The sequence below is a fragment of the Dendrobates tinctorius genome, unplaced genomic scaffold, assembly GCF_039654945.1.
Source record: "Dendrobates tinctorius isolate UK_male_01 unplaced genomic scaffold, ASM3965494v1 ptg000180l, whole genome shotgun sequence".
Taxonomy (NCBI): domain Eukaryota; kingdom Metazoa; phylum Chordata; class Amphibia; order Anura; family Dendrobatidae; genus Dendrobates; species Dendrobates tinctorius.
The window spans coordinates 350,955-363,093 of NW_027361847.1; the positions used below are offsets into that span (position 1 = coordinate 350,955).

The following is a 12,139-nucleotide window of genomic DNA, read 5'->3' on the forward strand; positions in this document are numbered from 1 at the left end:
CACCCCCTGACCCTTCCCCAGCATAAACCCCCGTCGACCGTCTACCCCCCCCATCAGATGGCACCTTTTCCCCAAACAAAAAGCCCTACCAGTCAATCACCTACAACAAAATCAATCCCCCTTCAAGTCACAACAGATGTAGACAGGCCCGCCCCGAGCATCAAGTCCCCAAGACACTCAGACGCCACAATTGTGCATTAAATCCCCCCCCCCCCCCCCGAGATCTGGTTGAGCCCTACTGGGGATAATGCACGCTTGTGGGGTCTGGGGAGCGATTAATGCACGCTTGTGGGGTCTGGTTGGGCTTCTGGGTGGGGGGGGTTAATGAAGGGGTCATCCAGACCCCGCAAGTGTGCATTATCCCCCCAGACCCCAAACAGACCCCACAAGCTCCCCTCCGGGAACCAAACAGCTCCCAGATAAGCCCCCAAATCCCAGTAGTTAGCCCCAAGTATCAGCCCCATCAACCAAACATCTAAAAAGACACCAACCTGTTACTAAACCTCCTGCCGGTCACTGACGCCGCTCACCTCCTCCACACTGCTCACAGCCGCCGGCACCAGAGAAACAGCTGAGCCAGCGTGTAATGGCGGCTTCTCTTCCTGCCTTTACTGTCAGAACACGCCCCCTCCCGGTGTGACACGCCCCCAGAGCTGACGTCACACCTGCAAGGAGCCCATCCAGTCTAGCATCTACTCTCAGTGCAGCCGCTCCGTCCCGGGTGTGCGCAGCTCGTGTTCTCTGGGGTCAGCCAGCAGCAGATTTCCGGTTCCCGCCATTCCGGTGAGATGACAGGAGGGTTTGTGGTGAATCTGTGAGAGGAGAGTGTGGGGGGAGATCAGAGCTGTTCCTGTGGAGGCTCCTGCTCCATGTGACTGCGGCTCCTCAGTGTTGGGGACGGGCAGCATTGTATGGGGGATGTGCAGCGTCTCCTCCTCACCTCACGGCCCCCGCTGGAGGTGGAGTTACCACGGTGACCGTCCCCAGCTGGAGGTGGAGTTACCACGGTGACCGTCCCCCGCTTGCGGTGTAGTTACCACGGTGACCGTCCCCCGCTGGAGGTGTAGTTACCATGGAGACCGTCCCCCGCTGGAGGTGTAGTTACCACGGTGACCGTCCCCCGCTGGAGGCGTAGTTACCACGGTGACCGTCCCCCGCTGGCGGTGTAGCTACCACGGTGACCGTCCCCCGCTGGCGGTGTAGCTACCACGGTGACCGTCCCCCGCTGGAGGTGGAGTTACCATGGAGACCGTCCCCCGCTGGAGGTGTAGTTACCACGGTGACCGTCCCCCGCTGGAGGTGTAGTTACCACGCTGACCGTCCCCCGCTGGCGGTGTAGTTACCACGGTGACCGTCCCCCGCTGGCGGTGGAGTTACCACGGTGACCGTCCCCCGCTGGAGGTGTAGTTACCGCGGTGACCGTCCCCCGCTGGCGGTGGAGTTACCGCGGTGACCGTCCCCCCGCTGGCGGTGGAGTTACCGCGGTGACCGTCCCCCCGCTGGCGGTGGAGTTACCGCGGTGACCGTCCCCCCGCTGGCGGTGGCGTTACCGCGGTGACCGTCCCCCCGCTGGCGGTGGCGTTACCGCGGTGACCGTCCCCCCGCTGGCGGTGGCGTTACCGCGGTGACCGTCCCCCCGCTGGCGGTGGCGTTACCGCGGTGACCGTCCCCCCGCTGGCGGTGGCGTTACCGCGGTGACCGTCCCCCCGCTGGCGGTGGCGTTACCGCGGTGACCGTCCTCCTACGAGGCTGATGATGAGCGGTCAGATCGGCGGAGGAGGCCACGGTGGAGTTTTGTGGCTTTTCCTCCAGATTCTTCCTGATAAATGTTGATATTTGGGCAGAATTTAGTGATTGTCGTTCTCTCGTCCCCTGTGATTTCCATCTTCTCCTTCATCATGAAGACGCCGGCAGGACGAGATCCCTCCAGCTGATCCAGTGCTCATCCCTCCTCCTCCTGAATGACCCCCGAGGATGGACGAGGACAGGGATGAGACCACCAGGAGATTATTCCACTGCGCCCTGGAGATCATCTCCCTGCTGAGCGGAGAGGTAACTCCTCTACATTTCTATCAGCTTTATTGTGTGATGTGACGAGTCCGACACCGGGAAGAGGAAATCCATAATAGGAGAGAAGGATTCTCTACTGTAAGAGCAGGGATTCTGTGGAGCTCTCTGCCCGGAGGAGTTGTCATGGGGATTCCCTATAAGAGCTGTAGAGGGGCCGGGATGTCTGTCCGGAGTGTAATAATATTCCCGGTTATGGCCCCAGATTACTGGAGACGGTTATTGATCCCGGGATTTCTACTGATTGTCAGATCTGGAGTCGGGAAGGAATTCTCCCTAAGTGTCTCTCTCCATCCACAGGATTACACAATAGTGAGGAAGACACCGGGGGACTGTGTGACTCCCATCATCCATCTCCAGGAGTCAGGAGGGCGGAGCTCGGGCCCCATCACAGAGCCTCCCCCGCACTCCCCGATACATGAGAGGAACAAGAAGATCCTGGAGCTCAGCAACAAGATGATCGAGCTGCTGAGCGGAGAGGTGACTGCTGGGACATTATACAGGACTGGAGGATTCTGGGTGATGAGCGGAGAGGTGACTGCTGGGACATTATACAGGACGACACTGGAGGATTCTGGGTGATGAGCGGAGAGGTGACTGCTGGGACATTATACAGGACGACACTCGAGGATTCTGGGTGATGAGCGGAGAGGTGACTGCTGGGACATTAGACAGAACGGCACTGGAGGATTCTGGGTGATGAGCGGAGAGGAGTCTGCTGGGACATTATACAGGAGGGCACTGGAGGATTCTGGGTGATGAGCGGAGAGGAGACTGCTGGGACATTATACAGGACGGCACTGGAGGATTCTGGGTGATGAGCGGAGAGGAGACTGCTGGGACATTATACAGGACGGCACTGGAGGATTCTGGGTGATGAGCGGAGAGGTGACTGCTGGGACATTATACAGGACGGCACTGGAGGATTCTGGGTGATGAGCGGAGAGGTGACTGCTGGGACATTATACAGGACGGTACTGGAGGATTCTGGGTGATGAGAGGAGAGGTGACTGCTGGGACATTATACAGGACGGCACTGGAGGATTCTGGGTGATGAGTGGAGAGGAGACTGCTGGGACATTATACAGGACGGCACTGGAGGATTCTGAGTGATGAGCGGAGAGGTGACTGCTGGGACATACAGGACGGCACTGGAGGATTCTGGGGGATGAGCGGAGAGGTGACTGCTGGGACATTATACAGGAAGGCACTGGAGGATTCTGGGTGATGAGCGGAGAGGTGACTGCTGGGACATTATACAGCACTGGAGGATTCTGGGTGATGAGCAGAGAGGTGACTGCTGGGACATTTTACAGGACGGCACTGGAGGACTCTGGGTGATGAGCGGAGAGGTGACTGCTGGGACATTATACAGGACGGCACTGGAGGACTCTGGGTGATGAGCGGAGAGGTGACTGCTGGGACATTATACAGGACGGCACTGGAGGACTCTGGGTGATGAGCGGAGAGGTGACTGCTGGGACATTATACAGGAAGGCACTGGAGGATTCTGGGTGAAGAGCGGAGAGGTGACTGCTGGGACATTATACAGGACGGCACTGGAGGATTCTGGGTGATGAGCGGAGAGGTGACTGCTGGGACATTATACAGGACGGCACTGGAGGACTCTGGGTGAAGAGCGGAGAGGTGACTGCTGGGACATTATACAGGACGGCACTGGATGATTCTGGGTGATGAGCGGAGAGGTGACTGCTGGGACATTATACAGGAAGGCACTGGATGATTCTGGGTGATGAGCGGAGAGGTGACTGCTGGGACATTATACAGGACGGCACTGGAGGACTCTGGGTGAAGAGCGGAGAGGTGACTGCTGGGACATTATACAGGACGGCACTGGAGGATTCTGGGTGATGAGCGGAGAGGTGACTGCTGGGACATTATACAGGACGGCACTGGAGGACTCTGGGTGATGAGCGGAGAGGTGACTGCTGGGACATTATACAGGACGGCACTGGAGGATTCTGGGTGATGAACGGAGAGGTGACTGCTGGGACATTATACAGGACGGCACTGGAGGATTCTGGGTGATGAGCGGAGAGGTGACTGCTGGGACATTATACAGGAAGGCACTGGAGGATTCTGGGTGATGAGCGGAGAGGTGACTGCTGGGACATTATACAGGAAGGCACTGGAGGATTCTGGGTGATGAGCGGAGAGGTGACTGCTGGGACATTATACAGGACGGCACTGGAGGATTCTGGGTGATGAGAGGAGAGGTGACTGCTGGGACATGCAGGAGAGCACTGGAGGATTCTGGGTGATGAGCGGAGAGGTGACTGCTGGGACATTATACAAGACGGCACTAGAGGATTCTGGGTGATGAGCGGAGAGGTGACTGCTGGGACATTATACAGGAGGGCACTGGAGGATTCTGGGTGATGAGCGGAGAGGTGACTGCTGGGACGTTATACTGGAGGGCACTGGAGGATTCTGGGTGATGAGCGGAGAGGTGACTGCTGGGACATTATACAGGAAGGCACTGGAGGATTCTGGGTGATGAGCGGAGAGGTGACTGCTGGGACATTATACAGGACGGCACTGGAGGATTCTGGGTGATGAGCGGAGAGGTGACTGCTGGGACATTATACAGGAGGGCACTGGAGGATTCTGGGTGATGAGCTGATAGGTGACTGCTGGGACATTATACAGGACGGCACTGGAGGATTCTGGGTGATGAGCGGAGAGGTGACTGCTGGGACATTATACAGGAGGGCACTGGAGGATTCTGGATGATGAGCGGAGAGGTGACTGCTGGGACATTATACAGGAGGGCACTGGAGGATTCTGGGTGATGAGCGGAGAGGTGACTGCTGGGACATTATACAGGAGGGCACTGGAGGATTCTGGGTGATGAGCGGAGAGGTGACTGCTGGGACATTATGCAGGAGAGCACTGGAGGATTCTGGGTGATGAGAGGAGAGGTGACTGCTGGGACATTATACAGGAGGGCACTGGAGGATTCTGGGTGATGAGCGGAGAGGTGACTGCTGGGACATTATGCAGGAGAGCACTGGAGGATTCTGGGTGATGAGAGGAGAGGTGACTGCTGGGACATTTTACAGGACGGCACTGGAGGATTCTGGGTGATGAACGGAGAGGTGACTGCTGGGACATTATACAGGACGGCACTGGAGGATTCTGGGTGATGAGCGGAGAGGTGACTGCTGGGACATTATACAGGAAGGCACTGGAGGATTCTGGGTGATGAGCGGAGAGGTGACTGCTGGGACATTATACAGGACGGCACTGGAGGATTCTGGGTGATGAGAGGAGAGGTGACTGCTGGGACATGCAGGAGAGCACTGGAGGATTCTGGGTGATGAGCGGAGAGGTGACTGCTGGGACATTATACAAGACGGCACTAGAGGATTCTGGGTGATGAGCGGAGAGGTGACTGCTGGGACATTATACAGGACGGCACTGGAGGATTCTGGGTGATGAGCGGAGAGGTGACTGCTGGGACATTATACAGGAGGGCACTGGAGGATTCTGGGTGATGAGCGGAGAGGTGACTGCTGGGACATTATACAGGAAGGCACTGGAGGATTCTGGGTGATGAGAGGAGAGGTGACTGCTGGGACATGCAGGAGAGCACTGGAGGATTCTGGGTGATGAGCGGAGAGGTGACTGCTGGGACATTATACAAGACGGCACTGGAGTATTCTGGGTGATGAGAGGAGAGGTGACTGCTGGGACATTATACAGGACGGCACTGGAGGATTCTGGGTGATGAGCGGAGAGGTGACTGCTGGGACATTATACAGGAGGGCACTGGAGGATTCTGGGTGATGAGCGGAGAGGTGACTGCTGGGACATTATACAGGACGGCACCGGGGATTCTGGGTGATGACCGGAGAGGTGACTGCTGGGACATTATACAGGGCGGCACTGGAGGATTCTGGGTGATGAGCGGAGAGGTGACTGCTGGGACATTATACAGGAAGGCACTGGAGGATTCTGGGTGATGAGCGGAGAGGTGACTGCTGGGACATTATACAGGACGGCACTGGAGGACTCTGGGTGATGAGCGGAGAGGTGACTGCTGGGACATTATACAGGACGGCACTGGAGGATTCTGGGTGATGAGCGGAGAGGTGACTGCTGGGACATTATACAGGACGGCACTGGAGGATTCTGGGTGATGAGAGGAGAGGTGACTGCTGGGACATGCAGGAGAGCACTGGAGGATTCTGGGTGATGAGCGGAGAGGTGACTGCTGGGACATACAAGACGGCACTAGAGGATTCTGGGTGATGAGAGGAGAGGTGACTGCTGGGACATGCAGGAGAGCACTGGAGGATTCTGGGTGATGAGCGGAGAGGTGACTGCTGGGACATTATACAGGACGGCACTGGAGGATTCTGGGTGATGAGCGGAGAGGTGACTGCTGGGACATTATACAGGAGGGCACTGGAGGATTCTGGGTGATGAGCGGAGAGGTGACTGCTGGGACATTATACAGGACGGCACTGGAGGATTCTGGGTGATGAGCGGAGAGGTGACTGCTGGGACATTATACAGGAGGGCACCGGAGGATTCTGGGTGATGAGCGCAGAGGTGACTGCTGGGACATTATACAGGAGGGTACTGGAGGATTCTGGGTGATGAGCGGAGAGGTGACTGCTGGGACATTATGCAGGAGAGCACTGGAGGATTCTGGGTGATGAGAGGAGAGGTGACTGCTGGGACATTATACAGGACGGCACTGGAGGATTCTGGGTGATGACGGTGTTGTTGTCAGGTTCCTATAAGGTGTCAGGACGTCGCTGTCTTTCTCTCCATGGAAGAGTGGGAGTATCTAGAAGGACACCAGGATCGGCTCCAGGACGTGAGGATGGAGGAGCGCTGGTCTCTCACATCACCAGGTACTCGGTAGATGTCGTTGATATGAATCTCCAGTTTTTTCTACACCCATGACCGCACCACCTGAGAGAGAGATCTGCCCCCCAAGGACAGGAAACTTACTGGAATAGAAGGACGGTTCCTCTCCCGGCACCAGTTGGTTTCCTGTCTTTGATCTGAACCTTGAGCTGAAGCCAGGTGGTGAAAAGACTAGCAATCTTACCCCGGCCTGTCCCGGCATCCTTGATGTCTGTCGTGAGTGTAGAGGTGGATCACTCCATGAAATCCTTATTGAGGAAAGGTAAGAAAAGATTTAGGGAAGTCTCTTCTGAGTCTGATATTTCCTCGCTATCAGAAGGGGAATATGATATGGATCCTCTTCTTCAGACAGTGACATAGGGGGAAGACCATTTTTCTGGTAAAGGATACGGACAAATTGGTTATGGCCGCTAGAACAAAATATGAGCCTTAAAGGGGGAAAATGGCGTAATTCCTAGAGGATGTAATGTTTGGGGGTCTGGAGCAGAGGAGGAAATGTACCTTTCCTGTTAATGAGATATCTACTCAAGGAATGGAAGAAGCCTGAAAATTCTATGGTTCTTCCCTTACTTTGCAGAAGGAGATATCCTTTTGAAGAGAGAGGATACAGAAATGTGGGACAGGGTTCCCAGATTAGACATGGAATCTCAAAATCCTCTAAAAGATCAGCCCTACCTTTTGAAGATACCTTCTAGACAAAAAGTAGTCCATGATAGTAGCCCCAGCCTCAATAGAAATGGGGTTTCTAAAAACGCCTTTGAGTAAAGCAATGTCCGGGTTGGGGACTCTGACACCCTGAATCCCAGTGGTGATGTGGGCCCAGTTACATGCGAGACAGCATGAGTGGGAAATATTATCTGCACAGAAGCTGTTAATAGGACATTTAGAAGGAAAAGTAGAACTTTCTTCGATAATCAGAAATTCCCTTTTATGGTGGGTGTAAAAGATAAACGTGTCGTCAGGGCTCCAATGGATGAACCCAGTGTGCGACATTATTAGGCTGCATTCACACGTACTGTTTTTTTCGCGGCGGTATTTTCCGCGTGTTTTTACCGCGAAGTAGCTAAAATTAAGCATCCCATGCATTCCTATGGGATTCCGCAATGCTGTGCTAATGCTGCGGTTTTTTCCCACGGCGGAATCGCATCGCGGAAAAAAAAACGCAGCATGCTCATTAATTTTGCGGAATCGCGGCGATCCCGCACCCATAGGAATGCATTGTTCTGCTTACTTTCCGCATGTGACTGTGCACACCAGGCGAAAAGTAAGCAGAACATTTGCGGATTGTACCCACGGTGCGGAGGAGAGGAGACTGTCCTCCGGGCTTTGGGTACCATATCCCTGTAAAAAATAGAATTTAAAATAAAAAATATTGGTATTCTCACCTTCCGGCGTCCCGCGCAGCCTTACCGCCTCTCTCCACGCTCCCGGTCCCAGTAATCCTTTTCGGGCGATGACGTCCGATCTCGCGGCATCGCAAAGTCTCGCGGTCAGTCGCGCGACGTCATCGCGAATGACCGCAAGACGTCGCGATCCCGCGAGAACGGACGTCATCGCGGTAATTCACGCAAAGGATTACTGGGACCGGGAGCGTGGAGAGAGGCGGGAAGGTAAGAATAACAATATTTTTTTTTTTATTATTATTTTTTACATCCTATCTTTTACTATTGATGCCGCATAGGCAGCCTCAATAGTAAAAAGTTGGTCACACTCGTCAAACACTTTGTTTGACGAGTGTGACCAACCTGTCAATCAGTTCTCCAAGCAATGCTTCAGATCGTTTTAGCAATTCTGCAAGCATATTACGCTTGCAAAATGCTAGTTTTTCCGCGGGAAAATCACGGGAATTTAAAATGCGATTTTCCCGCGGAATGGAATTCGGAATTCTCGCGGTAATTTCCGCGAGAGTTCCGCTGCATGTGAACTCAGCCTTACAACAGATGCGAGAAGTTCAGGGTGGGGGGCACACTGGAGAGATCGGGCAATACAGGGTTCTTGGTCACTTTACGAGAGGGGTCAGGCTTCGAACCTTAGGGAGTTGTGGGCAGTAGAAAGAGCATTTAAAGGGTTTCTTACTTCATGTTACACAATCCCCCGTCAGTGGCGTATATCAACCATAAGGGGGGAACAAGGTCCCACTCCCTAATGGAAGCAGTAAATAATCTTATACATCTAGCAGAGCAACACCTTCTATCCCTAACAGCGTTAAACATAAAGGGGAAAGAAAACACAAAGCAGACTTCCTTAGCCGCAACCGACTGAAACAAGGGGAATGGACCTTAAACGCTGAGGTGTTTCAGCAGATGTAGACTTGTGGGGATTACCAGAGATGGACCTGTTTACCAACGAGCAGAACAGGAGAGTGAAGATGTTCTGCTCACTAAATTTAAAAGAAAACCCTTATGTGGTAGATGGCCTTAATGAGGTTAATGTCAATGTCCGATCCATGGATCCTGTCGGAGATCCCACACGTTCTCACTCAGGGTACTGTATGCCACTCTCAAGTGAAGGGCATTCAACTAACAGCATGGACATTGAGTTGGCACTGTTGAGTCAGAAAGGGTTTTTTCCAGATTTAGTTTCCATATTATTGAAGGCAAAGCCCTTAAAAAGATCCAGGGGACACTCATGATAGGTGGAGGAAAGGTGACTTTGGCAGCTCAATAGGAAAGGATTCTTTACAGTTGGAGCAGTCAGACTGGAATGCCGACCACAAGAGGAAGTGATGACACTATAGCAGCATTAATAGAAGGGCCCGATGATTTTCTTCCAGTGAATGACGTGGGTTATAAATAATCTAAAAAGAATATAGAAGAGGTGGAGAAAGGTTGGACTTGATGGACCTGAGACTTGTTTATATTCCCATCATTTTATTCAAATTATATAAACAGATGGAAGGGGATTGGTAGGGGTATGAGAAGGAAGGAAAGTTGATCTTTATTGGGTAAGCCTAGGGCTGATGAAAGAAGGGAATAGGGACCTCTTCCCATAGACTCCTCAGTCAGTAATCTTTTCACCAATGAAGAGGTTAAATAGCCACAGTTTTGGTTATTTCTGGTTCTCAGAAGGAAATAAAGTCTTCAGACGACCCCGCCCATGGGGAATCCGCATCTGTCCCTTATTCATTATCCTGTCATTGACATAATTGTCCATGTTGGGAATCCTCCGATAATCCATGTGGTGACGGCTCGGAGGACCTGCTCCTCTCTGCTCAGTGACTGCCATTCTGTATCTCACGTTATCTCGTCCTCTGTGATTTCCATCTTCTCCTTCATCATGAAGACGCCGGCAGGACGAGATCCCTTCAGCTGATCCAGTGCTCATCCCTCCTCCTCCTGAATGACCACATGAGGATGGACGAGGACAGGAATGAGACCACCAGGAGATTATTCCACTGCGCCCTGGAGATCATCTCCCTGCTGAGCGGAGAGGTAACTCCTCTACATTTCTATCAGCTTTTTTTTCTCTCCGATTTTTATTAGGAATAACACCATAGGATGCATATTATAAGAATACATTCCTTTTCAAGTAACCAACCCCCGATATAATAAATCCCCACCCCCTATTTAGACAGCTCGCATTGTCCTTTTCCCAAACATAGATATATACCTGCACATTCATTCCTACACCGGGGACATTCAGAGTTAGGTTGTAGGCCCGCCTTATATAACACATCCGGGGACCTATAAGCTCTGTGTATTATATAAAGCTGAGACAGCCTATACGGCTCACTCAGTGACCATTTTGGTATCCATTCCAAAGCTGATTCCCACGATTCGTCCTCCAATTGGCCCAGCTCTCTTTCCCACTTAGCCCTTGCATTGATTGGGAATTTAACCCCTTAGCGACAGAGCCAGTTTGCAGCTTAATGACCAGGCCAATTTTTACAATTCTGACCACTGTCCCTTTATGAGGTTATAACTCTGGAACGCTTTAATGGATCCTGCTGATTCTGAGATTGTTTTTTTCGTGACATATTGTACTTCATGTTAGTGGTAAAATTTCTTCGATAAGTCTTGTGTTTATTTATGAAAAAAATAGAAATATGGCAAAAATTTTTAAAATTTTGCAATTTTAAAACTTTACATTTTTATGCCCTTAAATCAGAGAGATGTGTCACATAAATTTCTTAATAAATAACATTTCCCACATGTCTACTTTACATCAGCACAATTTTGGAAGCAAAATTTTTTTTTGTTAGGAAGTTATAAGGGTTAAAAGTTGACCAGCGATTTCTCATTTTTACAACAAAATTTACAAAGCCATTTTTTTTAGGGACCACATCATATTTAAAGTCATTTTGAGGGGTGTACATGACAGAAAATACCCAAAAGTGGCACCATTCTAAAAACTAGACCCCTCAAGGTGCTCAAAACCACATTCAAGAAGTTTATTAACCCTTTAAGTGCTTCACAGGAACGAAAGCAATGTGGATGGGAAAAATTAACATTTAACTTTTTTTTGGAAAAAAATTACTTCAGAACCAATTTTTTTTATTTTCACAAGTGTTAAAAGAGAAAATCAACCACAAAATTTGTTGTACAATTTCTCCTGAATACGCCGATACCCCATATGTGGGGGTAAACCCCTTTTTCAGCACACGGCAGAGCTCGCAAGGGATGGAGCACCGTTTGACTTTTTCAACGCAGAATTGGCTGGAATTAAGATCGGATGCCATGTAGCGTTCGGAGAGCCCTTAATGTGCCTAAACAGTGGAAAACTCCAACAAGTGACCCCATTTTGGAAACTAGACCCATTAAGGAACTTATCTAGATGTGTGGTGAGCACTTTGAACCTTCAAGTGCTTCACAGAAGTTTATAACGTAGAGCCATGAAAATAAGAAATCCATTTTTTTTTCCACAAAAATGATCTTTTCGCCCCCAAATTTTTATTTTTACAAGGGTAACAGGAGAAATCATACCCCCACAGTTATTATGCGATTTGTCCTGAGTACGCTGATACCCCATATGTGGGGAGGAACCACTGTTTGGGTGCATGGGAGAGCTTGGAAGGGAAGGAGTGCCATTTTGGAATGCAGACTTTGATGGAATGGTCTGCGGGCATCATGTTGCGTTTGCAGAGCCCCTGATGGGCCTAAACAGTGGAAACCCCCAACAAGTGACTCCATTTTGGAAACTAGACCCATGAAGGAACTTATCTAGATGTGTG

The 12,139-nt window shown here is 51.4% G+C and overlaps 1 protein-coding gene across 6 annotated transcripts in view; it reads left to right on the plus strand.

Moving 5' to 3' along the window:
* The first annotated feature begins 670 nt into the window (after positions 1 to 670).
* Positions 671 to 12,139, plus strand: part of LOC141054882 (uncharacterized) — a 39,991-nt gene continuing 28,522 nt past the window's right edge. For 2 of the 6 annotated variants that reach the window (XM_073551766.1, XM_073551767.1), the window contains exons 1-5: positions 679 to 783; positions 1,905 to 2,052; positions 2,368 to 2,547; positions 6,830 to 6,953; positions 10,252 to 10,400. In XM_073551766.1, the coding sequence (XP_073407867.1) occupies positions 1,975 to 2,052; positions 2,368 to 2,547; positions 6,830 to 6,953; positions 10,252 to 10,400 (531 nt within the window). In that variant the 5' untranslated portion in view covers positions 679 to 783; positions 1,905 to 1,974. Of the gene's footprint in view, positions 784 to 1,904; positions 2,053 to 2,367; positions 2,548 to 6,829; positions 6,954 to 10,251; positions 10,401 to 12,139 lie in introns of all 6 variants that reach the window. The other 4 variants (XM_073551771.1, XM_073551770.1, XM_073551768.1 and 1 more) reach the window with 4 other exon arrangements.